This window comes from Hippocampus bargibanti, linkage group LG18 (assembly GCF_051943395.1).
Source record: "Hippocampus bargibanti isolate YZ-2025 linkage group LG18, ASM5194339v1, whole genome shotgun sequence".
Taxonomy (NCBI): domain Eukaryota; kingdom Metazoa; phylum Chordata; class Actinopteri; order Syngnathiformes; family Syngnathidae; genus Hippocampus; species Hippocampus bargibanti.
In genome coordinates, this window is record NC_142751.1 from 15,998,970 (window position 1) to 16,022,802 (window position 23,833).

The window sequence follows — 23,833 nt, forward strand, 5'->3', positions numbered from 1 at the left end:
TATGTTTCAAATGATTTTATATCCGACTCCTATTATTTCTTTCGTCATATGACAGCTCATTTCAACCAATGAAATGGACTCATGACGGTCGGTGGGCAGGATGACCGCCACGCTCGTCAAGAAGCTCGTATTATTTTCAGAGCCTCAGAGAGTTTTCTGTACTTTGCATCTTGGTTATTATCAAAAACGAATAATCGTATTATTTGTGACGATTTATTTCTCATTGAATATAGTTTTTAATAGACAGTAAGACACCATGACGATCACTCGGACAGCAGCATTGAGGGAAGAGGCTGTCGCGTCCTCCGACTGGTCTGCCTCTCCTCCATGATGGGAAACACTTTTCTTTTGGGGGCAGGCGGGAGGCACAGCATGGCATCAAGCGTCTGCTGCCTCACCTGACCGGCACTCTCCAGCTGGGAAATGACGTCCTCCACTTTAGCCGCTTGCTCTTCGCCGTCAGTATGCAGACGCAGTTGATCAAGCTGGGAGTGAATGAAGGAAGGAAATGTCAAGGAGGCTATTGGCAAACGTGGGACAAGATCCTCTCACTTACCACCTCTTTGGAAAATTCCGGCTTCCTGATAAAGGATGGGCTTTTTGATACTTTGACCGCTGACAAAAGGACCGTGATGGCTTCTTCTGTCTGTTTGGACATCGCCAGTAACAAAATCTAATAATTCATGTGATGAGAGGGAAAATACAGTTTTAAACGTAGAATAACTCGCACTCAGTTATTGTGATGCAGACTCACCTCTATGTTTCGGCATAGTCGGCTATCTGTGCTCATGATTTGCGAATACATCAATTGTGCCTTTTCAAGGTCATTCTGAGGAGAACAGCAATAATAATCATGATGATAATGACAATAAATTTCATTTCTAAGCCTTTCAGAACTCTCAAGGTCACTTTAAAGTCACAGGATAAGTTTTTCCGTGGATGAGCAGCGGCAGCAACACGCGCCAGCGTTCACTCAACCCGGATGTAACTCAAATAGATAGAAAGCTAGCTAGCTAACAGATAGCTAATAGTCATTTCACACATGAGACAGTGAAACTCTGATTGCGGTTCATCACTTTTTTCGCTGCGCCGTGTTATGTTATAGTAGAAGCTGTTTGAAGGTTTAGAATGACATTTTTGTCTGTGCGGCGTTTGTTAGCGCAAACTCACCTGTTTGAGCGCTAACGCCACAGCGAAGCAATAAGCGTGCCTGGGGAAAAAATAGCCTTTGGCCTGAGCCTCCTCGATGAGGGATGTGCAGATTGTGTGTGACTCTGTTGTGTTCTGATGGCCAAAATCAAAGATTAAAAAAAAACAGCAGATAAGTTCACACAATTCAGAAACAGAGCAAATATTGTTATAGTATACCATTATTGTGTCATGATAGCAATGAAAGGTGGATTAAATTGCGGTAAGGTTACATATGCATTTCCTCCCGCTGGTCATGACCGTTGTTTTGTTTTTGAACGCAACATAAACAACAATATGTTTGAGTTACCAGTTTATAGCAGACAGCGGATGCCAGCGTCAATGTGTCTTTGTTGAAAGGCACATTTTGGCTCCTCATGGACCGTATCACTCCGAGAGCATCTGTCGAGAGCATTTGTCCTTTTGAAACACAACAGTAAATAGGCCGTGTGCAATCCATTGACTTACCTTTATGATAGCCTTTAACAAATAACATGTCAATGGCAATGTTGAAGGAGGTGGGGTCGCTGAAAAAGCCTCTCAATTCCTATCCAGGATGACAAAAGATTAATATACTGTACTATTCTTCTACAATTACCTGATTTTTTTACACAAGTATCCATGCTTCTCCTTTAGAACATCACGCAAGTACTTTTGCCACCAATGATGTGCACCTGATCGGTAAGCGTCTCGGCGGCCATCTTCTCCTGTCCCAACTCATAGCACAGTCTCATGAAGAGGGGCCCAAATTTGAAGTCCCCGTGCGCGACGTTCCCGTTTTCTGCATGGTACCTGGTAACCAACGGGTGATGGTGCGACTTCAGATGGATCGCTGTGGAATTCAGTGTTCTATGTCCCATACCGGAGAATACCTATAAATTGCATCTCGAGCGGTCTTCACGTCCTCAGCAGACTGACACAAGTGAAGCAGCAGTTTAAGCTCGTCTCGCAAAACAAGGCTGTTGCTTTGCAGTTTGTGGCCAAAGAGCTCAATAAAATTTCCTGCCGATATGAAAACAGGAGGAATGCAGCGTATTTGACAAAAAGCACAGCACGGGGATAACCTTGCAACCATTTTATTCAAAATAAAACGAAATTACATAGGACGTGTTCAGTGCGTACCTTCTGATCCAGTGATGAGGTGCGCAACTGCCAGCTTTCTTCGCTGGAAGTCTTCAAGTTTGACGACATCCTCAGATAGCAGATGCCTTTTAGCTGCAGAGTTGACACAGAGAATTATTTCAAGCGGAAACAAAGGAATGAATGCATACGTGCACGTTGTCACGTGTGCACATAAAATCCACCGGTGGACAAATGTCTCCGAGTCGCCAACAAACGAAACAACAACGTTATCCTTGTTTACCTCCTGAACGTGGTCCAATCCAGCCCGGCTGGAGCAAAACTGAAAGTGTCACTCTTCTCGAAATGTGCTCGCGTCGAAACGAACAACAACATAAAGACGTAAACCTCGGCAGCGCCATGTCAAAAAACTGGACCACACCACGTTAATTACGTAATTTTTCCATCACGACACGTTCACTTTAAAACACATCTATATGGAATAAATGTGTTCCTTTTGCATTAATCTTTTCTATTATCCGTGTTTAAACGTAATAGAAATATGGTACATTCCAACATGGCGGCGCCCTAACGAGCCATTTTTTCCTCCAACATTGAAACTACGGAAGCCTATTGCTGCCATACATGAAAAAAGACGGGAAAAAGTATTTAAAAATATTACAATACAACAGTGCTCTAAACAATAACAATGTAACATCTTTTTATTAACAAATGTAAATCGTGTCAAGAGGAAGAAGAGTTTAATTAATAAGCACATACATGAACAAATAAAAAAAAAAGACGTATTAAGTTAAAATGGACACGTATCGTAATCAAGAACATGCACAAAAAGGTCAACGAGCTGGCGATGCTGTTTTATTTGATTTTATTTATTTGTTACTGATGCATAGCCGTGTCCTCTTGAACATACAGTGCCTTAATTATTATGAAACACACATTTTGATATATAATAAGGATGTGTGAGGCTTAGTCTTTGCCACATAAAGCCGATTTACCCAAAAAATCCTTATGACCAAGTACATTCAAGGGCACACTATAATATCTTGTTACAGCAGAAGCGAAGCAGAGCAAATGGTTGCTTCCTGTTGTCGCCCCGAGTAACAAGACGCCAGCCAGCGCGCTGGCCGTGATTGCTTGCTCAGCCAATCGGACACAGGCCACGTTGGATAATTGATGACTTGCTGCAATGTGCGTGCATGGTGACAGCTTATTTCTTGCATATCAAGGCAAGGCGATGCACTCTTTGCATTGGTCATTGGTGGCAAGACTTGGTTCATTTCCTCTCCTGAACAAGTTTGCTTTCTCATCATATAGTATAATAACATAGTCTAATTGGAATAAAAATAAAAGGGGAGCACTCATTTGTGTTTTCATCAACATACGTACTTCCTTTTATTTTGGTGTTTTGCATTTGGAATCAGTCAGCAGCGGTGGCTGCTATTGTGTTACACACGCGGCAAGCAAACAGTCAGAAAGCGCCCACAAATACTTTCACTTGGAACAAAGTACACTTTATAGAAGAGGATGCTGTTGAGAGCACAAGACACACATAAACATTGTTGACGCGAAGAAACGCCTCGATGATTCCACGGAGTAGAAGAAGAAGAGAGCGTTGTCTGTATTGTCATTCAAAGTTGGTCTTTTGTCGCAATTATCGAGGACTGATATTTAAGACATATCAGGTCACTTACAGCGTTAGCTAGTAGCCCAGTACAGAAAAAACTCCACCAAATCACGCTTTGTGATAATATACGCCCCTAAGTATTGTTGTATGCTCTATTCGTTTGTGTTGCAGCTCTGTATATGTTAAGGTAACCGTTGTTTTGAGAGTTAACCATTATAGTAACAACTATGCCAATGACTGTGTGCGTCGCTATGGTATTTAACCTTACATATGAGGTTTATGCAAGCAGAATTTGTAATAATCTGTTTTGGTGTTTAAGTAAACAGCGGTCCACCATTATTTGCAGGTGATAGGGCGAGAAGCCTGTCTGTAAATTGGGAACATCTGTAAATAATTCAAAAAGAAAAAAATAGGTTCAAAAATGGTCTTTATAGAGCTGAATTTTTACCAATTGTAAATGGAGTGGAAGGTTGTGGGTTAACCAATGCTGAACAGCGCCTATTCCTTTTTCTTAGGTCAGTTTTTGGCGTTGCATAACATTTTTCGTTTTCATTCACAAGGATGCTGGCTATGTTGACGCTAAATAATTTAGCGTGGTGGCGCTAAATGCTGGCATGTCTCAAAAAAATGTTAATTCAACTTCCACTAAAAAGATATCGACGCCAAATCCCAAATAAGGTACGGAATGGTTTTGTCCATTAGCGTTCTTTTTATCGAATACATTCATTACTCAACAGCCCAGCAAGGCAAAGATCTGTTGGTTCTTTATCCACCCGGTAAGATGAAAATCAAATGTGTTGAAATTTAAAAGATGTGTGATGGGTGCAACGCATTTTAGCAGCCGTCCCTTCGCAAAGTCGCAGGTTGATATTCAGAAGTGCATCGTGGAAATTAATTTGACGTGCGTGAAAGTAAGAGCGACAGGTTTCAGGCGACGTTGGCTCATGAAGGACCTTGTCCTACATTTCTATCTTACATGCTGGAAAGGACTCGTCCTGCATGACCACCGTGCTGCTGCTGGCTAAGACCATGATGTTCAGCTCCTGTTGCTTATCGTGACTCTCCTGGTACCACTCCCTCATCACGTCCGTGTCGTGGGTCGGTATCAGTGTGACCTGGTAGGCGAGATAAGGTGACAATTGACCGTTTCGGGCTGATGGTCTGTTCTTTGGATATTCAAAAAGTCTAGATTTCGAGATGCCCAGTTCTAGTGGGGCATTCGTACAACACTTTGAGTGTCAACGTCTGCCAGAAGGTCTTGATACGACAGGCTTTTTGAACAGAAACAAGTGCAGGTCTCCCAACTGCATTCATTGTACATTACATGTTATTTGTAATGACTTGTTTTTATTGATTAAAAGTTTGGGAACTCTTGTTTGACAAACATATCTACAGATCCCCGAAGTGACATACCTGCATATTGTTCTCCCATCGGGCTTTTCCTTCCAGAAGAGCATCGAGCACGGCCCGACTGGGCTCTTCAGACGTCTGGTCATTGCCGCTGACCACATAGTACGAGGAACGCACCCGTTGGAAGAATTCGGAATCCACATTCTTAGCATTGCAGTGATTGGGGATGTAAACCAAATCGACATACATCGGAGGACAGTTGGATAGAGATGCCACACTTGACACTTTCCCGCTGGTACTTCGAGACGCCGACGTATTGGTTGCATTTTTGGCATCTTTCCCTGCGCCAAGACTCTTCTTGGGCGAGGCCGTCTTTGAGTCCTTCGCTTTTGACAGACCGGTTTTCCGAGATGGCGAAGAGGCCTTTTTGGTGAGCTTTTTCTTTTTGAGTTTATCCGTGGCTTCCGTGTTAGCATTGTGTCGGTTTTCCTCAGCCTTGAGGGCTTCTGGATCGACCATGCAGACATCACGGGGGCCCACAGATGGAGCCGAGTCCCTGAGCGCTACTGGAGGGGGATCAGCATGCCTGTAGGTGAGGGTTCTATCGGTGGGTAACGTCTCGGAGTCATCTTCTGAATCGATGTTAGCATCCGCCGTAATCGAGGGGCACTCCTCTGTCCCCGGTGGAACATCGGAATCGGTCTGAGAGGGGGCGGATTCACTAATGGATGTGGGAGGAGTCTCCTCACATTGCTTGGCAGGAAGCTTCCCCCCTGGAGGCGGAGGCCCGCCTCCTACCATCTCAAGAGCCTTCTCTTCCTCGAGGAAATATTCAAGAGGGTTGGGGTTGATGAAAGAAGGTGAAAGTTCAGTCTTGGGATGACGGTATTCACACGAAGGTACTAAACAGAGGTCGACCTCCGTCTTGGAAATGGATGGACTGATCTTGGAAGGGTCAGGCTCCCTGAAGCTGCAAGCTGCGTTAGAAGTACATGGATGCGAGGACACAGGTACATGTGATGAGGAAGAGACTTTGGTGCTCTCGGGAGATTTCACTCCAAGTGGTGAATTGTCACATATAAACGAGTTGGTCTCTTTTTCTGAAAACCGTAATGCAGATGACGACGGGGAAGTCGTGTCAGAGGGTTTGTCATGTTTCTCTTGTTCGTCACACTTGTTCATTGAAGATGGAGAAGTGGGGCTGGTATCTCTTTCCAGTGGACCGCCTGAAAACGGAGAGGACCCAATAGAAAGGCAGGAATGAGGGGGTGAGTGGGTAAGAGAGGTTGCCGTTGTCATTTCAGGTTTGTCAAGATTCTCTTGTCCAGGAGATTTGTACTCCTCAGATAGTGAAATGGAGCTGATGCCTCTTTCCACTGGACCTCCTGAAACTGGGGATTCCTCACTGGAATATGGGGAACGGGGAGCAGAGTGGGTGGAAGAAACTGCTTTCGGCGTGAGTGGAGATTCGTCCGTCCGCTCGGCCAATAGGGGTAATTCTGTCATTTGGCACGGTGTGGTGGCAGAGGGAGTTGACTGGGATGCATCCGATGGGGTGACAGATGCATCATGGGCTGAATCGGCGTCTTCAAAAAGTAAAGGCTTCTCGGATGCTCTCTCAACATGCGAAGGACTGTCGTCAATCTCAGTTGGGCCGTTCTCTGTGGCGCGCGAGTTGCTTCCTGCTGATGGGTGCTCAGGAGATTGCTTACTGAAGTCAAGGGCTAAGGATTGGTCTGGAGATTCCTGGCCGAACTCCAGCGACATGGCAGAATACTCAGGTGACTTTGCGTCATGTATCTGCGGATTGGCTTTGGTCTTTGGTGAGACGTCTGGTGAGATGGACATTGGCCGAGGGCAGTCGTCCTTGGATGGGGATGCCACCTCTGTCTCATGGAAGGTTGTCGGGGTCTGACCTACGGAAACGGATAATGAGTCATCTACTTCCGTCGAGTGAGGAGAGCCAACCTCAGCATGGAGGGAAGGGGAGTCGGTGGTGGGCTCGGGAAAAGAACTAGTGGCAAGTGAGGCAGTGGATGCCGAGGCTAAATGCGAAAACACATCCTCCGCTGCGACTTCTTCCAGCGGTGTGCCTGACTTCTCTGAGGTGCTGCCTTCTGAAATTGACATTTTACTCTCTTCTTTGAAAAGCGATTCTTGTTTCGCAAGTGTCGTTGAGGAAAAGACTGATCTGCTGATGTCATCCGGTTCCTTCTTTATCGGGGAGTCCAGGTCAGTTGAAGTTGGGCTTTTTGGAGAAGAAGACAACTTATCCATGGAGGACAAACACTCTTTCTCGTCAGGCTCAGGTGTGTCCCTGCTTGAAGACTCCTCTTTCTCACCGGTGACTTCCACAATAATCGGACCTTGGTTTTCATTGCCTGACATGGGTGGCAGAGGTCCTGCTTTTTCTTCTACCGGGGACTGATAATAGGGTGTATGGCCCGAGGAGTGGGGGGAGCCTGCTCCTTCTAATGTCTTGTCCTCCGGGCTGAGGGTGGAATCACCCATCGGTCTGGTGCCGCCTGCTAAGGTAGTGGAGAGTTCAATGGGGGTGCCAAACGTTGACGGTAAATCAAAGTTGTAATTTTGATTACTTGAAGGAGATTGCACCGAGGGCGCTGTTGAAGTTGGCCTTGCTGAGACTGTGTCTGGGTTCTCAAACGATTCTTCAAGTGTGGTAAATTTTTCGACTTTTGCATCACAAAGAAATTTGTCCTCTTCTAATAACGACGGGGGAGACATGGTCGAGGCTGTGTGGCTGTAGTCTTGACCTTCTGTTGCATCGCTCCCGGAGTAGTCGGAACGAGGTTTAGTCTGAAGTAAGGGTAGTTTGTTCTTCTCACACTCTCCAGATTCCATTTCACCTAATCTGCCAAATTCCAGAGATGGAGACTTGTTCCCATTGTTAGGTGACAGGGTCTTCTCACCAGTGATCTCAAGGGTGGACTGCATGAGGCCAGAGGTGACGGGCAATTCCTTGGCTGCTTCGTCTGAGGCGGTCGAGTTCTCAATGCTGGCCGGAAATATTTCATTGTGGATGGATCCGGCAGGGGAAACGGGAGACGATATTTTGGGCGCGGCTGAAACAATCAGTTCTTTTTTCTCACTTTTGCTTTCGCTCATGCGTTGATCATCTGCTGGATCATGGTCGTCAAGAGTTTCACAGGACTCTTTGTGATCCGTGAGCACTCTCAGTGACTCATAAACAGCTTCGGTTTCCCCTTTCTCTTCGTAGTCGGCTCCGTCAGATACTTCCTCCATCACAGTGCCCTCGTCGTCGTACCTTTCACACATGTTGCCGTTGAGTTTACCCTTGAGAGCTTGTTCATCTGGAGTCGCTCCATTTTCCCCTTCGGCCTCTGTTGTGGCGATTCCCTCATCGACAGACTCTGGCGCTTCGGGGGACTCTTTGGTCTGGATCGGGTCTTTACAGTGGGTGATTAGTGTTGTCTCTTGAGCTACAGTTGCTTGTAAGACCCCCATATCCTGACCCAGATCTTCTGCTCTTAGCTCTTCAAAGTCCTTTGTGAGATCTTCTGGGGAAGACATATCAGCCCTTTCTGCATCAGAGTCCATCAAAGGTGTCGCAGCAGCAGCTGCACTTTTAGCGGCATTGACCTTTGGATCATTTGGAACTTTTGACACTCCTTTAGCTTTCGGCTTTGAGGGCGTGCCTGCATCTTTCCTTGAAATGTCTTTTTTCAGGGTCTTTGGTTTTGGAGACATGCCTTTATCATCTGCAGAGGCTTTTTTAATGTCTTTCGACAGCTTTTTGACATCCTTCTTCTGTTCCTTCTTGTCATCCTTTTTCTCCTTGAGAGGAGAATCTCTCCTGATGTCCTTTTTCATTTCCCTTTTCTTTGCGTCCTCTTTCTTCACCCTTTCATCTTTTTTGATGCCCCGTTTAGGCAAGTCCTCTTTTTTGCCAACCTCTTTTTTAACCTCCTTTTTCTTCTCGGCTGATATTTTCATGTCTTTCTTGGCAATGCGCTCCTTTTCCGGTTTCACTTTGATCAGAGATGTCTTTTTCTCAGGTGCTTCCTTCTGGGATGTTTGGTCCGCGTTTGCCTTTGACTCTTTCTCCGGAGCCTTGGCTCGTTCCTTTTTCATAGGGGCTTTTTCCTTTTTCTCTGCTTTTGGTTGTTTTTCACGGGACAGTTTGTCTGCATCAGCTTTGGGTTTCTCCGTCGTCTCCTCCTTGGATTCTTTCCAGACAACTTTGCTCGGCGAGGACTTTGGATTTGACTTCAGGCTCTCCTTGCTGTCCGTTTGATTTTTTATCTTGGCTTGCTTCAGAGTCGGTGTTGACGGAACTTCTACAGGCATGGATTTCTGAGTGACAACCGGCTGTTTTAAGAAGTCCAGGTGCTTCAGTTTTTCCAAACCTTCAAAGATGTGCTGCTGGGTGGCATTTCCCGTAAAGAGAACACGTACGACTTTCTCTGAGGGATTCGCAGGGTGCCACACGACGAGAGAGCTGATAGATGTCAAGTAAGACGCAGGGAACTCTGACTCTTTCCCATTTGGCAGCAGGATGGAAGCGGTATCCTTTTCGTTTCCAGTCCACTGCTTCATAAAATGTTGCATCTCTTTGCTGTTCTTTGCTGGATTGAGTACGTACATCTCGAGTTTCCCCACGCCCATCTTCTGAAAAAGTATGATAGGCTCAATCGTGTTTCCGCCGGGCCGCTGGAGCGGCTCCGTTCTCAGGTTTAACTTTGCAAGGAACTGTCGAGTGGCCGCCGCCTCCTCGAGATTCTTGCGTACTCTGTAATTAGGTTCGGGGTTTTCCAAATTTTCCGGAAGGTTCACAAATACGACCCCGATATCCGGCGAGATCATGTTCTTCGCCCAGTCGCCGTTTGCCGTCGAACCCTGCGACTGCTCCTCCTCCAGCTCCGCCATCTTTCTTCGCAGCATGCTATTGATGCCGGGCAAGTTATCATCGCCGATGTGGGTCAACAAGATGGAGTCCACGCGGTCTAAATGCCTCACCAGCTTCCAGAAGCATGACTTCCTGTCGGAGCCGCCGTTGATGAGCATATTGAAGCCATTGACGGCGAAGAGAGCGGAGTCGCCGCGACCGCCGGGGAAGACGTAGCAACACGGCTTGGAGAGTTTAAGGAAACCACCGGAGGCCGGCGGTTCCAGTACGTCGAACGGGGTCAGGATTTCGATGGATTCGGACAGATACTCTGTGAACTCGGAGAGTCCCTCCATTTCGGGGAGGATGAGCGCTGAGTTAAGCTTCATGTTGATGAAATCTTGCAGGTTGTGTTTGTCCAAGTTGGAGTTCTTCCAGTCTCCTTGATCGGGGCAGGAGAGCGTCAGGTTGGCTTTGTTTTCCGGGTGAATGGTACTCAGCAGTTCACCAATCTAACAGCAATTTAAAAAAATGTTTTGGTTTTTTGACTGAATATTCAAACATTTGAGAGAAGAAATAAACCGTAAACACACCTCCTGGTCGGTGAATATGTCCATGAATTTGGAGAAGGAGAATGATCCGGATTGAAGAAGGAGCTCGCCCGTACTTTCGGTACATTGGCCACACAGGACCAGAAGTTTTTGTCTGGCAGAATCCGAGATCATCAATCGAACCTACAAAGAAAGCTGGTGAGAATTAGATGACATATACTGCCGGAAACTTGCCATGAAGCTTAATGTGAAGAATGAGATCGTGCCTAAGTGTAATTCCTGAGGTTGCCAACCATGCTTCCTTATAAACCTTTTGAGGAATGGGGTTTGTAAGAGGCAGGATATCTATCACTTTAGTAGCTCAGATTTACCTCGGTCCTCACGGTGTCGTCTGAGGGGTTGATGAGCACCACTGTCTCCAGCACGTTACTTTTATGATGAAGAATTCTCTGGCCTGCCAAAAGGAAGGAAAAGGGAAAGAAAACTCACTTTTGATGAAAATTTGTAATTGGAATCGTTTTCTAAATGGTAAATTTACCTTGCACGGGATTTCATGGTGATTGGATTACGGCATGATACATTCTAATTATGCTGAATAAATGTTATGTTCCTTTTTTTGAACGGTCCATCTCGCATCTGGCACATTTGATGTATGCATGTGTGTGTATGGCAGACACAAAGCCCGCACCATGACATGCTTGATCCTTAAAGCGACAGCATCCTAACAGGCAACAAAATAATAATCATAATCCATTTCATTTAGAAGCGCCTTTCAAAACTCTCAAGGTTTCTTTACAGTCACAGGTTAAGTTTTTCTGTGGTTAAGCAGCGGCAGCCACGTGCGCCAGCGTTCACTCAAATTGGAAGTAACTCAAATAGATAGAAAGCTAGCTGGCTAATAGATAGCTAGTTGTGTTAATTCTGTCTCCTTATTGTCTATTACAAATTAGCTAGATAGCTATTTAGCTACTAGCTAGCTGGATATGTTACGATTCCACAAAAATATACATTTTAAGGCTGTAAAGTGTTGCGTGACTCTGACAACAAGAACGTCCACATCTTTCATTTTCCTTCCCCCTTTGTCTGGTGAGAGTGGGCGTCAGCCACCAGCCGGTGTTAGCAGCGCCGCCGCATGACAGAGTGTCAACGCGTCGGAGCAACCGTGACCCTAGCAATTAACCAGCCAAAGTCATCACCCCCCGAACCCCTTCTAACCCCACCCTAGTCCTGCTCCTATTGGCTTCCTGGTGGAAGCAGACTGTCACACAACCAAGCGCACAGGAGGAAATTGACATGGAAGGCACCGGACCAAAAATAGATGAGTGGAACAACTGCAGAGATGAGCAGTCCTGCTTTTGCTTTAAAAAACAAAAACAAAACAACAACATCATAATAATAAAACCGCTTGCGTCATGATGCTAAAATGATGTGGCAGCAAAACAATACAAAATGAACCTTAGGTAGACACCCAATACCTTTTGCAGTTAATAATAGCCCCCATTAAGACAATATTATGACTGTAAATCTCATTTTTGAAAAATTAAAAAAAGACATCCCTTGAATAAAAAAACATTATATAGAAGTCAGTAAGGCATGTTATACCTTTGACATCAGCGGAGAATCGTGCTGAATGTCTGGATACAAAGAGTTTGAGTTCCTGGTCCAGGTTACAGTCCATCAGATTGGCATCCCATGAACGGATACCTGAAATAATAAAAAAAATACAATAAAATAAACAACGTTTTCTGCAAAATCAGACAAAACGAATTGTTACGTACATTATATATTTTTTAAGCTGTACTATCACAATGAAATCATGCAATGATATAATATGCGAAAAAAAATTAATAATAATAATAATAATAATATAAGGGTGATCTGCGGGAGATCATAATAAGATGAAAACGAGGTTGGTAGGATGAGCTTGATGACATCAGAGGGAGCTGAGTCACGGCCGGCTCCGTCAGATCACACAATGAGACCTCTGTCACGGTCACCATCAGGCAGTTTCCCTCAAAACAAAGCGACCGGGGTGTGGCACAACGTATACTTGGCAATGGTTTTCTTTTCGCAATTAAAAATGGGGTGAAATGAATTGAACTTCTAAAGAGCCTCTAAAACAGACTCCGTATTTTAATTTTATTTCATTGTCATGAAAACGGTTGAATTGATGTTTCAGAAAAACAATGCCATCGTCCTGTTGGACGTTCAGGATATTTCTTTTTTTTTTTTTTATATATGACAAACCGACAGCAAGAACAGATTGGACACTGGTCAACACCCTATTGGACCCCTCCCGAGACACTTTCGAATGTGATGATGAGAATGCGGAAGAGCAGGCAAAAGTCAAGAGTCATTGTCCGAATACTTTTGGTATGAAGATGAGATACATTATAACAGTGTATGAAACATTAAAAATATATTTTTCAATGTAAAACCCTAAACACGGTAGTTTCCAGTCGCTAATTAATTTTGAGGGACAATTAAGGAAAAGCGGTTAACAAAATTGGTCTTCGCGGCTTCTCGTAGGGACCGCAGTGCGGCCCAGGCCACGCCCACCGGCCGGTGTCGGATGAGAGAGCGAGATGCCGGAGGAGGAGAACAAGAGTGAGATGCTCCCACGGGATGGGATGGGATCACTTTAACGCTAAAAAATGCAACCAATAATCCCAATCAATGGATCAAAGCTGAGAGTCACCCCACCCCCCCCCCCACCATGTTTCTCTCCTCGCACGCCGGCATACCCCTCTCAATGTCGGCTACGGCACACTTGAGGTTCTCCTCCGCGACCACCTCGCCGACGACCACCAGCAGGTAGAATTTGGAGTGGACAAAGTGGCGCGCGGGGCCGCAGGCCGCCGCCGGGCCGGGCGTCATCTTCGCCGGCTCCATCTTCGGCCTCGCGTCGGCCGTCGCGGCGCTCTGTCGCAACAGGGCGGACGTGGTTGGCGCTCCGATCCGATCCACTCCGCTCCACTCCCTTCCTTCCCTCCTCTTCCTCTCCTTTTTAGTCTTTTTCCCCCTTCTGGCGACGCTGCTTGCGCTGTAGTCGGCGCACAAGTGAGGACAAGGAGTGGCCCGGCCGCCTGCAAGCCCCCCACCTCCCTTTTTTTTGCTCACTCACGGCACAGCTGATGTCACTGGCGACGAATCAAACGCACCCTTCCGGAAGAGACCGGGAGGATGAGGAGGATCCGATTTTGTTGGGTACAGCTATCAATACAGCTTTAAATTTAAATGGGGGGGATTGATGTCACCATTTGGAGTGCCCACGTAGGACCTCTTACCCCGTAATCCAACAAAAAAAGGCCACTTTAAAAACGAATAACACACGTCCATTGAGATACATTGATGAAATGCGATAGTTGTATTTTTGTTTATTTCATTTTTTTGTCACCCATTTTTTTCCTTTTTTTTAAACATCATCAACAAAATTGTTGAGCCTAATAATGGAGATCGAACTCAGTGTGAGGGCCGCTCCTTGACTATTTTTTAAACTTAATTGCAGAAAGTAGGCGATATGGGAGGTCGTTATAAAAAATATCGAAAATGACATCCAAAAATATTGACAAGATGAAAATATTAATACGATTCTATTTATTATACTAAAAGGGAATGAAAACTGAATGTTGATATATATATATCAACATACAGTAAAGTCTCGTTATATCGATATCGGATATATCGATATTCCCGGTTATATCGATGCTATTTCTATGCACGCACGGAGAAAATTACATGCAAACAGGGTCGGATATATCGATAGTCCTGGTTATATCGATATTTTTTCGGACTCCCTTGAATATCGATATAACGAGACTTTACTGTATATAGAAGTTGACAGATCATCTAATGGGGGTTCCCAGGCTTCATTTATTCAGCGCCAGTCACGTCAAAGGTATTCTCCTCGAATAAAACAAAAGGGGAACTTTGCCAACCGGAAGCTTGAAAGCAAACGATAAAAGAGCAATCGATCAATATGAAACGCCTGTGCGATCCAACAGGAAGTGAAGCGTTTGTGGGTGCCTAGATTCTAAGTTAGCTTGACAGTCAGCTTCAAAAAAACATTGTTTCAAATAAATGGAGCCGATTTCTAAATAGCGAGTTACATTCTCACTCTGTCCCGAAGGTCACAATAAAAATTTGGATAGATAATACTAACATATCATTTAAAACCCTAAATTAATAGATTAGCACAGAAAAAGAAACAGTACTGCTAACATAAATGTTTCAATAAAACAAACAAACAAACAAACAAACAAACAAACAGGTATCATTCCGAGCTGTTGATTTTTGCGCCGACAACACCATCTACTGGCAGTTAGTCCAAAGTGCAGCAGAACTTGTGCATTTTCTTGGCCAAGGGATAGTTTTGCGATTTATTGATGTCGTTAATTGGCGGAAAATGTGTTGAACCAATCAATATTATGAAATGATTATTTAATCATGTGTGATGCTTTACCAGAATTAAGCCGAAAGTTGAAAGAGGGTCATATATGAGATCATCACATTTGTTTGAGTACCTTCTTGATAGCTTCCTGTAATGGGCATGTGACACATGCTTGTTGGATTGGATTTTTTATTTTTTATTAGTCTCACAGTGGAGAAATTGCCTTACAACAGCTGTATGGATCCCCAAAATTAAATGTGGTTCAAGAAGAATTTAGTTTTAGACAAATTCTGGAACAAAACAATAATAATAATAATAAGAATGAAATAACATTTAGGGCAAGGATAACTACGGGGGCATTTTAAATGCACAAACATGACACATTAAGAGTCTAAAATTAGCTGCCACTGGATTCAGCTCACCTCCAAGCTCACTCAGGATGAGATGGTGTAAAAAACCTTCGGATGCATCCAGTCCAAAGTGTGTTGCTCTACCTTAAAAAAACAAAGTACATACATAAAATGAGTGAAAAATAAAACCTCCCCACCCCAACCGGGTACGTTCCGTTCTGCTATGTACTTATTTGAAAGCTCCTTTCATGTGCATTGTGCATCCAGCCCCCTACACGCACACGCACACACACACACACACAACCGACCTCATTCTGTTATCTTTTTCGTCGACTTAACATGAAGCAGACCCGAACAATCAACCTAAATCCTAACTTGCACGCCACATTGCCAGCGCGGCCTCCAAGTGCAAGACGCGTGGAAAAAAAATCAAGGCAATTTTTCCATTGCGTTGGAGGACTTTCTTTGGGCAAGAGAGAGCGGTGGTAGACACGGTGGAGCGGACTGCTTCCCACTGATGACTTTGTCGAGGTTTTACAAAGTAAAGCCAATTTAGGGTTGCTCATCAATAGCGTAGTTGAATGCCGTGCTACCAAAAGGTCAGGCAATACTGGGCTTAACATGGATGAATATTGTTAGCTTATAATAAATTTCATTTCTAAGCATCTTTCAAAACTCTCAAGGTCACTTTATAGTCGCAGGATACGTTTTTCTGTGGGTGAGCGGAGATAGATAGAAAGCTAGCAGAGATAAACAGATAGAAAGCTCGCTAGCTAAAATTGTTACAGATTGCTAATAGATAGCTATATAGCTAATAGCTAGCCAGCTAGAACGTTTGTCTAGAGTGGAATTCAGTAATGAATGAGAATCAATATTGTTGCGAAAAACAGAAAAGTGGGGGGGGGGGGGATCATTCATTTCCAGAGATCAAAGCGCGTGAGGAAAAAAAACAGATAAGCAAAGTTAGCTTTCATGCTCAGGTGAGGACAGCGTGTGATTTTCTTCCTTTTCGCGCCGTCTGATGTGTGAAAAGACGAGCGCCTCGAGGAAGCGGCTGGCGAATTCAAGTGATTATGTGGCTGCAATCTGCCATGAAAACATTGGATTCCATCCAATTGCCACGCAGGTCGCTGCAACCGCTTTTGAGAGCGGCGGCAAGCCCGCCGGGCAAGACGCTGGAAAGTGTTTGCTTTTGAAAGGATGCCTCTGATAAAACAGCTTCCAATGGGGGATCAGGGGGCGCGGGGGGGTTCCATATGTTTCAGAAGGGCAACCAGTCCTCCACATGGGGCGTACAATTGGAATATACAATTCCTGGGAGGCGGATCGTGTGTACACGCATTTTTTATTCAAGCGACTAAATAGAAATAGGAAATGATCAGGTTGCATAAGTATGCACACCCCCTTATATAGGGTTGCGGGGCGGGGGTTGTCTGTGTTCAGAATGAACCAATCAGGAGTCAGGCTAGTGTGCCCCCCCCCCCCATCACCAATTAAGCGTTAAATAGTTTACACTAACAAAATGCTTTTGTGTAAACAGCGAGTCACAAAGCAAGTTGAAGAATAAGGCATGTTTGTTCCACGCGCATTCCAAACTTTTGGCTCGTGCCATCATTTAATCTTTATATGAAAAATAGTTAGCTCACCCACACTCTTGTGCACACGCACACACACACATGGCGCTGTGCACTTCTTTTGGTATTTTTGTCGTCCCGAAGGGGAAATAGTTTGCCGTTGTCAGGACTTGTTCCTCTAAAGCTTATGCTAAAAACTGCAGCCCAACGGAACGCCGAGCGAATTGGATTGGATTAGCTTTGATTAGTGTCGTCGTGGAGAAATGGACATTTCGCAGCAGCAAAGTGAAGAAAGGAAGAGAAGAAGTAGAAAAATAAAACACAGGAGCTGCTGGAAAGGCAGCCACTCTCGCGGCGCCATCTTGAAGCCAAAAACAAAAAAAAAAAAAAAAAAAAAATGTGACAACTAAAGTCCCCCCCCCCCCTCCTAAAAAAACACTTCCAAGATCCTAAAACGGGGGGGGGGGGCTTCACGTGTATATAAACAAACTTTCTCAAGCAATGGGAAAAGTCATTTGCGCAGGACGGGGGTGCAAGTGCGCTCTCCAGTCGGCAGTAAATTTCAAGCGGGGGCATTTTGATGGTCTCCCACATGACCCCGTCCCACCGAGTGCAAATGGAGAACTCGGCGTTCCCAAGACGGGAAGAGAGTCGGTGAAAGTGACGTTCCGCAGCAGTTGCACACGGCCAATATTTTGAGGCCATACGTCAATATAGGCCAATCCAAAAAATACATGGAACTAACCTCTCAATTAACGGGGGGGGCGGGGGGTCGACAACTGCCCGCGGTGGCACCTTCTTGCAGGCATGCGTGGTTGTTGCCGGGACATTCCGCCAGCTTTTAGTTGATGGAGAGGCACCAAATCGTGAGTCTGATCAACAAAAACGGGGATTCCAGATGTTTCTGTTGTGAGCTCAATCTGCAATAAAAAAACAATGAGAGTTAGATTTTTTCATTTTTCAAAATGGCCTTAATAATCCCAGAAACCCATATACAGTAGTCCAAAAAATACGATATTTCTTATAATTGTCTTAAAATCTTGCATTTCTCCATGTTTGAGTTGAGAAAATATGTCAAGCTAGCAGTGCTAGCCAAAAGCTGCCATCACATTCTCACTTTGGGTATTTAAATAAGGCCTCAAAAATTGTTGTGTATGTTCTGGTTGACGGGGAAGACCTTTTTTGGGGGGAAAACTGAAATCTGGAAGCTGTTGCTCTATCATAAGCAGACCTACAAAAAAATATAATCATCCTAATTAATGAACTCATTCACCGCCATTCCTGAATTTATTCGGGAAGTGAAAAGCATGGCCGTGGAGCACCATTCCCAAATTTGTCGGGTTTTGTTTTTGTTTTCTTGCAGGGGGTGCCGATAAACCTCTGGCCAGACCCCTGGCAATGTTTTCCCCTTCCACAGGGGGGCAGCATTTGCCCTTTTGTCCACGGTAGCGCTTTATTACAGCTTCAGCTGTTGTTAAAGCGCTATATGAATCTATATGTATGTATCGCATTGTATTTTGGACAGCCACCCTCATTTCAAGTTCAGGTAACTCTAGACGCATCTAATTTAGGAATTTACTGTTTTTTTCTCTGATGAAAAAAGAGAGTCTAAGGTGTTTTCTAACATTGTATTGAATGTTTATGTAATCCTCAAACTCCCTCCCAGCCCTGCGCCCCCTGCCCCTTCCCACTGCCACACTCACCGAACTCTGAGTACACGCTACGTGCTGTACTATCGTCCCAAACTCTATTTTTTCCGTTTTTTTTTTTTCTCTGCAAGACCTCACTTCAACCTTGTTTTTGTTGGTGCATGACGACACTACGTCACTTTACATTCACAAATGACACACACACACACACACGTGTTGTCAATTGTGTGTCTTTTTCGCCACGTTTTAAATGCCTTGCACGCATTCATTTCATCTGTGCTGTATGTCATACATATTTGACTTCCTGGAATATGAGGTGGAATTTGAGTGAAAACGACAAAAAGTGGCACCGGAGTGGACCCCTTTTTGGGGAAGTGAATGAGTTCAAGTGACAATTGTGAGATTAAAGTCAGAATTCGTCTTAGATGTGATTTCAAAGGGACAAATGTGAGATTATTCTTGGAAAAAGTAGCCGAAGTGAAGTAGAAAGTGCAAGTTCCAAGACAAAGCGCGCCTCGTCGCTTCATTCTCGAGGAGGAGCCGACCGGGCGGGGGGGGAGGAGCTGCGCGAAAGGGGAGCGACCGTCCCGGCCCGCGTCGTCCCGCCTCGCCTCGCCGTCAGACGTGTGAGCGGAGCCAGTGCGCCGCGAGCGTCCACAACTTTTCTGGGCGGAGAAGACAGCGTGAAGCGGGATGTGACTTTGGAGATGCAGGCCACATCGGACGCGGCCGGGAGCTTCCGGCCGCCCACCGTCCCGGTCATCATGTTCACGTTGGGGGTGGCGGGCAACGCCACGGCCATCGCGGTGCTGCGCGTCTCGCGCAAGGAGCGAAAGGAGAGCACCTTCTACACGCTGGCGTGCGGGCTGGCCGTCACCGACCTTCTGGGCACCTTGCTGGCCAGCCCCGTCACCATCGCCACGTACGCGGGCGGCCGCTGGCCCGGCGCCGAGCCGCTGTGCCAGTACTCGGGTTTCGTCCTGCTCTTCTTCTTCCTGGCGCAACTCTGCATCCTGTGCGCCATGTCGGTGGAGCGCTACCTGGCCATCAACCGCGCCTACTTCTACAAGCGCTACGTCGACCGGCGGCTGGCGGCGCTGGCGCTGCTGGCCATTTACGTCAGCAACGCCGGCTTGTGCGCCCTGCCCGGGATGGGCTTGGGCCGGCTCAAACTGCAGCGGCCGGGCAGCTGGTGCTTCATCGACTGGCACGGCGGCGGCAACCGCACGGCGCCGGCCGCTTTCAACCTGGCGTACGCCGGCGTCAACGCCGCCGTGGTGCTGGCCACCGTGGCGTGCAACGTCACCGTGTGCGGGGCGCTCATCCCCATGCATCGCCGCTTCGTACGCCGGACGTCGCTGGGAGCGGCGCGCCGGCGGTGCCGGCGGAGCAGTTTGGGGAGGCTGGCCGAGGCCGAGATCCAGATGGTCATCTTGCTCGTCGCCACGTCCGTGGTGGTCCTGGTTTGCTCCATCCCCTTGGTGGTGAGCCGTCAAGCTAACAAAGCTCCTAACAAACTTAAAAAAAAAAATACAAATACAAATACAAAATGGAAAGTCACCTGCGTAAGCGCCGCTAAATATTTGGCTTCGCTGACGAGGAACGTGCGCTCTGCTTTTGGTTGACGGATCGTGACATTTTTGCCATTGCCAATCCAATTCCAGGACCCACAGAATATTGATCGTTTGGACTACATCCACATTCAACGCGGCGTAAGTGTTTCATCCCAAAAAATGAGGCAATTCCCAAGTTATATGGGTCTGGAGTTATCTGAGCTTGAAATGGGGGGAGCTGTCCAAAATACAATGCGATACATACAGATTGATTTACAGTATAAAGCGCTTTAACAACAGCTGAAGCTGGAATAAAGCACTACCGCGGACAAAAGGCAAATGCTGGCCCCTCGTGGAAGGGGTAAACATTGCCGGAGGTCTGACCGGCGCTTTATCGGCACCTCCTGCAAGAAAAATCCAAATGTTTCCATGTTAGCGCTTTGAGATAGCTTCAGCTGTTGTTAAAGCGCTAGATAAAGCGACGTGTATTCTACTGTATTGCCCCCATTTCAAGCTCATATAACTCCAGACCAATATATTTTTTTTCTGCTAAAAGAAAAGAGTCTAAGGTTTCTAACGCTGTATTGAATGTTTGTGTAGTCCTAATAGTCAATCTTCTGTGGGTCCTGCAATTGGAGTGAAAATGACAAAAACCCTGGCACTGGAGTGGACACATTTTTGAAAGAAAAAAAACGGAATGTCATCTTTCTGAAGAGGGACAAAAAATGAAAAAAAACAACAAAAAAAACCATCCATGAATCAAAGCCAAGCAAGCAAGCGATGCCTGATGTGATAGCGACTTGCCTTTGTTGCCACTTGAGCGTTTTAGACGAGGAGCCGTTTGGAACGTTGCCTTTGTCCCCCCCCCCATAAAGAGATAAAAAAAAAAAACAATCATTGGAAGCAAAAACGGAGGAGGGGGTTACCTCGCAACGGTGACGAATGATTGTTTGAAAAGGGCCCGTTTAGCTTGGCAGCTTTCTCTCTGTTCTGTTCTGTTCTGTTCTGTTTTGTTTTGGCCGTTTCCAAGCAGAAAAGTGGCACCGTTTGGCCAATTAGCGGCCGCGTGGGATTGATTTCTTCTGTCTTCCCAGCTGAGGATCTTTGTGAACCAGCTGTCCGGCGAGCACAACCAAGAGGCGACGGGGCTCGACAAAGACCTGCTGGCCATCCGAATGGCCTCCGTCAACCCCATCTTGGACCCGTGGGTCTACATCCTGCTGCGGAAAACCGTGGTCCTCACGCTCACGGAGAAGATTAAATGTCTCTTCTGTAAGACGGGCCCGGGTCGGACAGGGGGCGGCGGCCCGTTCCGCCCGTCCTCGTCGTCCGTCGCGCGGCCCGATTCGCCGTCTCTGCCGTCGCCGGGACGTCAGGGGAGGGCGTGCACCTCGCAGATCTTCTTGTTCCCGAACGAGGGCGGGAGCGGCTCCTTTCCAGAAGGCGCTTCCGCTTCCGGATCGCCGGGCCGACAAGCGCTACCGACCCCCGGCGGGGGGTTTGGAGGAACTGGGACGGAGGTCACCGAGTGGTCCTCGGAGGGGGAGCGGACGGATTTGCCGGTTTCGCTTACGGACGGGACGGCAAATGTCCAGGAGAGAAGGATCTAAGCAAAGACGACTCGCAAACGCTGGCCAAGGACCAGCGTTTCAACAGGCGAGAAATAGGTTGTTGTTGTTGTTGTTTTTTTTGCAGCATTTGGTGAAAACAAACCATGTTGAGACAAACGGAGGAACTTCATGAGGACATTAGCAGTACTTGAAGCATCTTCGTGCCAAAGAACTATGTCGGGATTAATTTAGGACACCATGGGGGAAAAAATGGGTGAGCAAAATATTGTAAGGCATTTCAAATTTTGCAAAAAAACTATGTTGGGATAATTTCAGGACACTGTAAAAAAAAAAAAAGACAGGCAAAATACATTTTATCGCATTTCTAATTTTGCTAAAGAACTATGTCAGGTTACATTTAGAGGTGAGCAAAATATTTCAAGGCAACAATTTAATGACATGTCAAATGTTGCCAAGGTGGAAATTGGCTTTTCCAACAGAGCCGTACGAGTCCACATAAACCACTGTCTCCTTTTCTTGTCGCTCCAAAAGTGATGATCACAATCGGGTGACATATTTGAGCCAAGGAACCGGGTTGACCTCTCACGACGAGCTTCATTCAAACAAAAGTTTGTCGCCATCGCGTGGAATTCTAAAGCTTTCTGTCAAGGTGACAACGACAACAGTGACGGACAGTCCCTTTCCTCCGCAAAGAGGAGCGGCTTGCCATGTTCGTTTTGGCGCCCACCTGCGTCTTGTTAGCTTTGTACATATTTCTAAATAATAATAAGCCTACCTTTTGCCGTTTTCTTGCTTGGAGCCATTCGTCAGCTGATGTTGACAATCAAAGAAAATCAAGCAGTGATTATTTCAACACTCAAAATTCAACAAAACCGTAGAAGGCTGCGAGTTTCTTGCCAAAATTTTGATTGCTTCTAAACTTGCAAACAATGAGTTCACGGCAAGCTCGAGACCTTACCTGGTCTGGCTCTTCTTCTTTGTTCCTAACGACGCTGCATCGTCATCTTGTGTAGAGCTCAGTGCTGCCAACCACGTTGCGGCACAGTGCGGTACTACACCAAAGGCCTGTAACGCTAAAGTCGGACTTGCTTGTAGGCTGTAAAAAAGTCAATAATTACATGAAAAAAATGTAAATGTAACATTATCCAGATTTCCTAAAAGTCCCAAATTATTTTCCAAAAACGTTAGCTGCATGCAAGCTATTATAATGTGAATGTTGCCGTCGCAAGAAGCTAATTTATTGTGAAAATGTTATGATCTTCTCCGTGAGAAAGTGTAGAGATTCAGAGTTTTTTTAATAGGACTTTGGCGGGCTGTGAATCTCAATTTTACCAGAGCGTGCGTTGCCTTGATTCATCCGATATGTGTTGTATTTCTTCGCTCAACGCCGTTGTCGTTGTAGAAAATGGACATTTGAAAGAAATCACAGGAAAATGCAAACGATCTTGTACTTGTAATGAATTATAGGAACAATAAAGTTGGAAAATGGTATCAAGAGTCTTATTTTCCCAAACTTGGATTTGTATTTTGTTATTGTAGCGACAGCGACTCCATAAAAGATGTCAGCTGACGTCCAAAACATCCCCGAGTCGGGCGATATTAGCTAGCCCAGTTTTTGGGTGATTTGGGGTGCTCAACAAATGTCAGAATGAAACAAAGATGACATTCAAACATTAGCCCGAGGGGGAAAAAATAGCCTCCGCCGTCTTGACCTAAAAATGATCTTTACATGGAATGTCCAATTGCGTTTTATTGCGCCAATATCTTTTTTATAACCATCGGCTTTTCGCTCCGCAGGCGCTTTCTATTGACATACGATTCAAGATGGCCCCTTGTCTGCTAGCTGGAGTATAACACACCCTTCATTAAAAACAAAAGAAAACTGCTAAATGTTGACATTGGGTTTATTTCACGGCCAGCGTTGATTTTCCTTTTTAAATTCTCTTCGGCCTGGCCGTGAAATAGCCAAGATTGCCCTGAAGTGGATAAACCAGACAAGATTTAGTTCAAAGCTTCAAGGCTAAGCAGCACATTCATCTCATTTAAGATTAGGGATGGTTGATATTTTTACCAGTACTAGTTGCTC

General features: G+C 45.7%; 3 protein-coding genes across 4 annotated transcripts; 1 reads left to right on the top strand and 2 right to left on the bottom strand.

Annotated features, from left to right (window-relative positions):
• Nucleotides 1-143: 143 nt before the first annotated feature.
• Nucleotides 144-2,846, bottom strand: ptcd2 (pentatricopeptide repeat domain 2). Its single transcript, XM_089020531.1, has 10 exons — nt 2,552-2,846; nt 2,311-2,403; nt 2,061-2,190; nt 1,863-1,980; nt 1,657-1,735; nt 1,499-1,590; nt 1,171-1,284; nt 755-829; nt 557-673; nt 144-485 (listed from the first exon to the last, which is right to left on the bottom strand). Exons 1-10 carry the CDS (start codon nt 2,667-2,669, stop codon nt 264-266), a joined length of 1,158 nt encoding a protein of 385 aa, XP_088876657.1. The 5' UTR covers nt 2,670-2,846; the 3' UTR covers nt 144-263.
• A 255-nt stretch (nt 2,847-3,101) lies between these two features.
• On the bottom strand, nt 3,102-23,238 carry map1b (microtubule-associated protein 1B). Of its 2 annotated transcripts, XM_089019861.1 has the most exons (8): nt 22,523-23,238; nt 17,720-17,894; nt 13,405-15,544; nt 12,263-12,364; nt 11,032-11,114; nt 10,703-10,843; nt 5,306-10,621; nt 3,102-5,007 (listed from the first exon to the last, which is right to left on the bottom strand). In XM_089019861.1, the coding sequence occupies exons 3-8, from the start codon at nt 13,550-13,552 to the stop codon at nt 4,852-4,854; spliced, it is 5,946 nt and encodes a 1,981-aa protein (XP_088875987.1). In that variant the 5' UTR covers nt 13,553-15,544; nt 17,720-17,894; nt 22,523-23,238; the 3' UTR covers nt 3,102-4,851. The 2 variants fall into 2 exon arrangements, with proteins under 2 accessions (XP_088875987.1, XP_088875988.1); XM_089019862.1 differs by lacking the exons at nt 12,263-12,364; nt 13,405-15,544; nt 17,720-17,894; nt 22,523-23,238 and adding an exon at nt 11,199-11,436.
• Nucleotides 19,212-23,238, top strand: ptger4b (prostaglandin E receptor 4 (subtype EP4) b). The gene is made up of 2 exons (XM_089019863.1): nt 19,212-20,107; nt 21,271-23,238. The coding sequence occupies exons 1-2, from the start codon at nt 19,331-19,333 to the stop codon at nt 21,784-21,786; spliced, it is 1,293 nt and encodes a 430-aa protein (XP_088875989.1). The 5' UTR covers nt 19,212-19,330; the 3' UTR covers nt 21,787-23,238.
• Nucleotides 23,239-23,833: the final 595 nt, after the last annotated feature.

What these genes read in the sequence shown, in the direction of transcription:
- ptcd2 (XM_089020531.1), bottom strand. Translation starts at nt 2,669, where the DNA reads ATGGCGCTGCCGAGGTTTACGTCTTTATGTTGTTGTTCGTTTCGACGC. An exon ending in CCGCTGTCTGCTATAAACTG is followed by an intron (nt 1,285 to 1,498) that starts GTAACTCAAACA and finishes TTTGGCCATCAG; the next exon opens with AACACAACAGAGTCACACAC. An exon ending in GACTATGCCGAAACATAGAG is followed by an intron (nt 674 to 754) that starts GTGAGTCTGCAT and finishes ATGAATTATTAG; the next exon opens with ATTTTGTTACTGGCGATGTC.
- map1b (XM_089019861.1), bottom strand. Translation starts at nt 13,552, where the DNA reads ATGGAGCCGGCGAAGATGACGCCCGGCCCGGCGGCGGCCTGCGGCCCC. An exon ending in ATTCTCCGCTGATGTCAAAG is followed by an intron (nt 11,115 to 12,262) that starts GTATAACATGCC and finishes TCCTTTTGGCAG; the next exon opens with GCCAGAGAATTCTTCATCAT. An exon ending in ACGACACCGTGAGGACCGAG is followed by an intron (nt 10,844 to 11,031) that starts GTAAATCTGAGC and finishes CTTTCTTTGTAG; the next exon opens with GTTCGATTGATGATCTCGGA.
- ptger4b (XM_089019863.1), top strand. Translation starts at nt 19,331, where the DNA reads ATGCAGGCCACATCGGACGCGGCCGGGAGCTTCCGGCCGCCCACCGTC. An exon ending in TTTGCTCCATCCCCTTGGTG is followed by an intron (nt 20,108 to 21,270) that starts GTGAGCCGTCAA and finishes CTGTCTTCCCAG; the next exon opens with CTGAGGATCTTTGTGAACCA.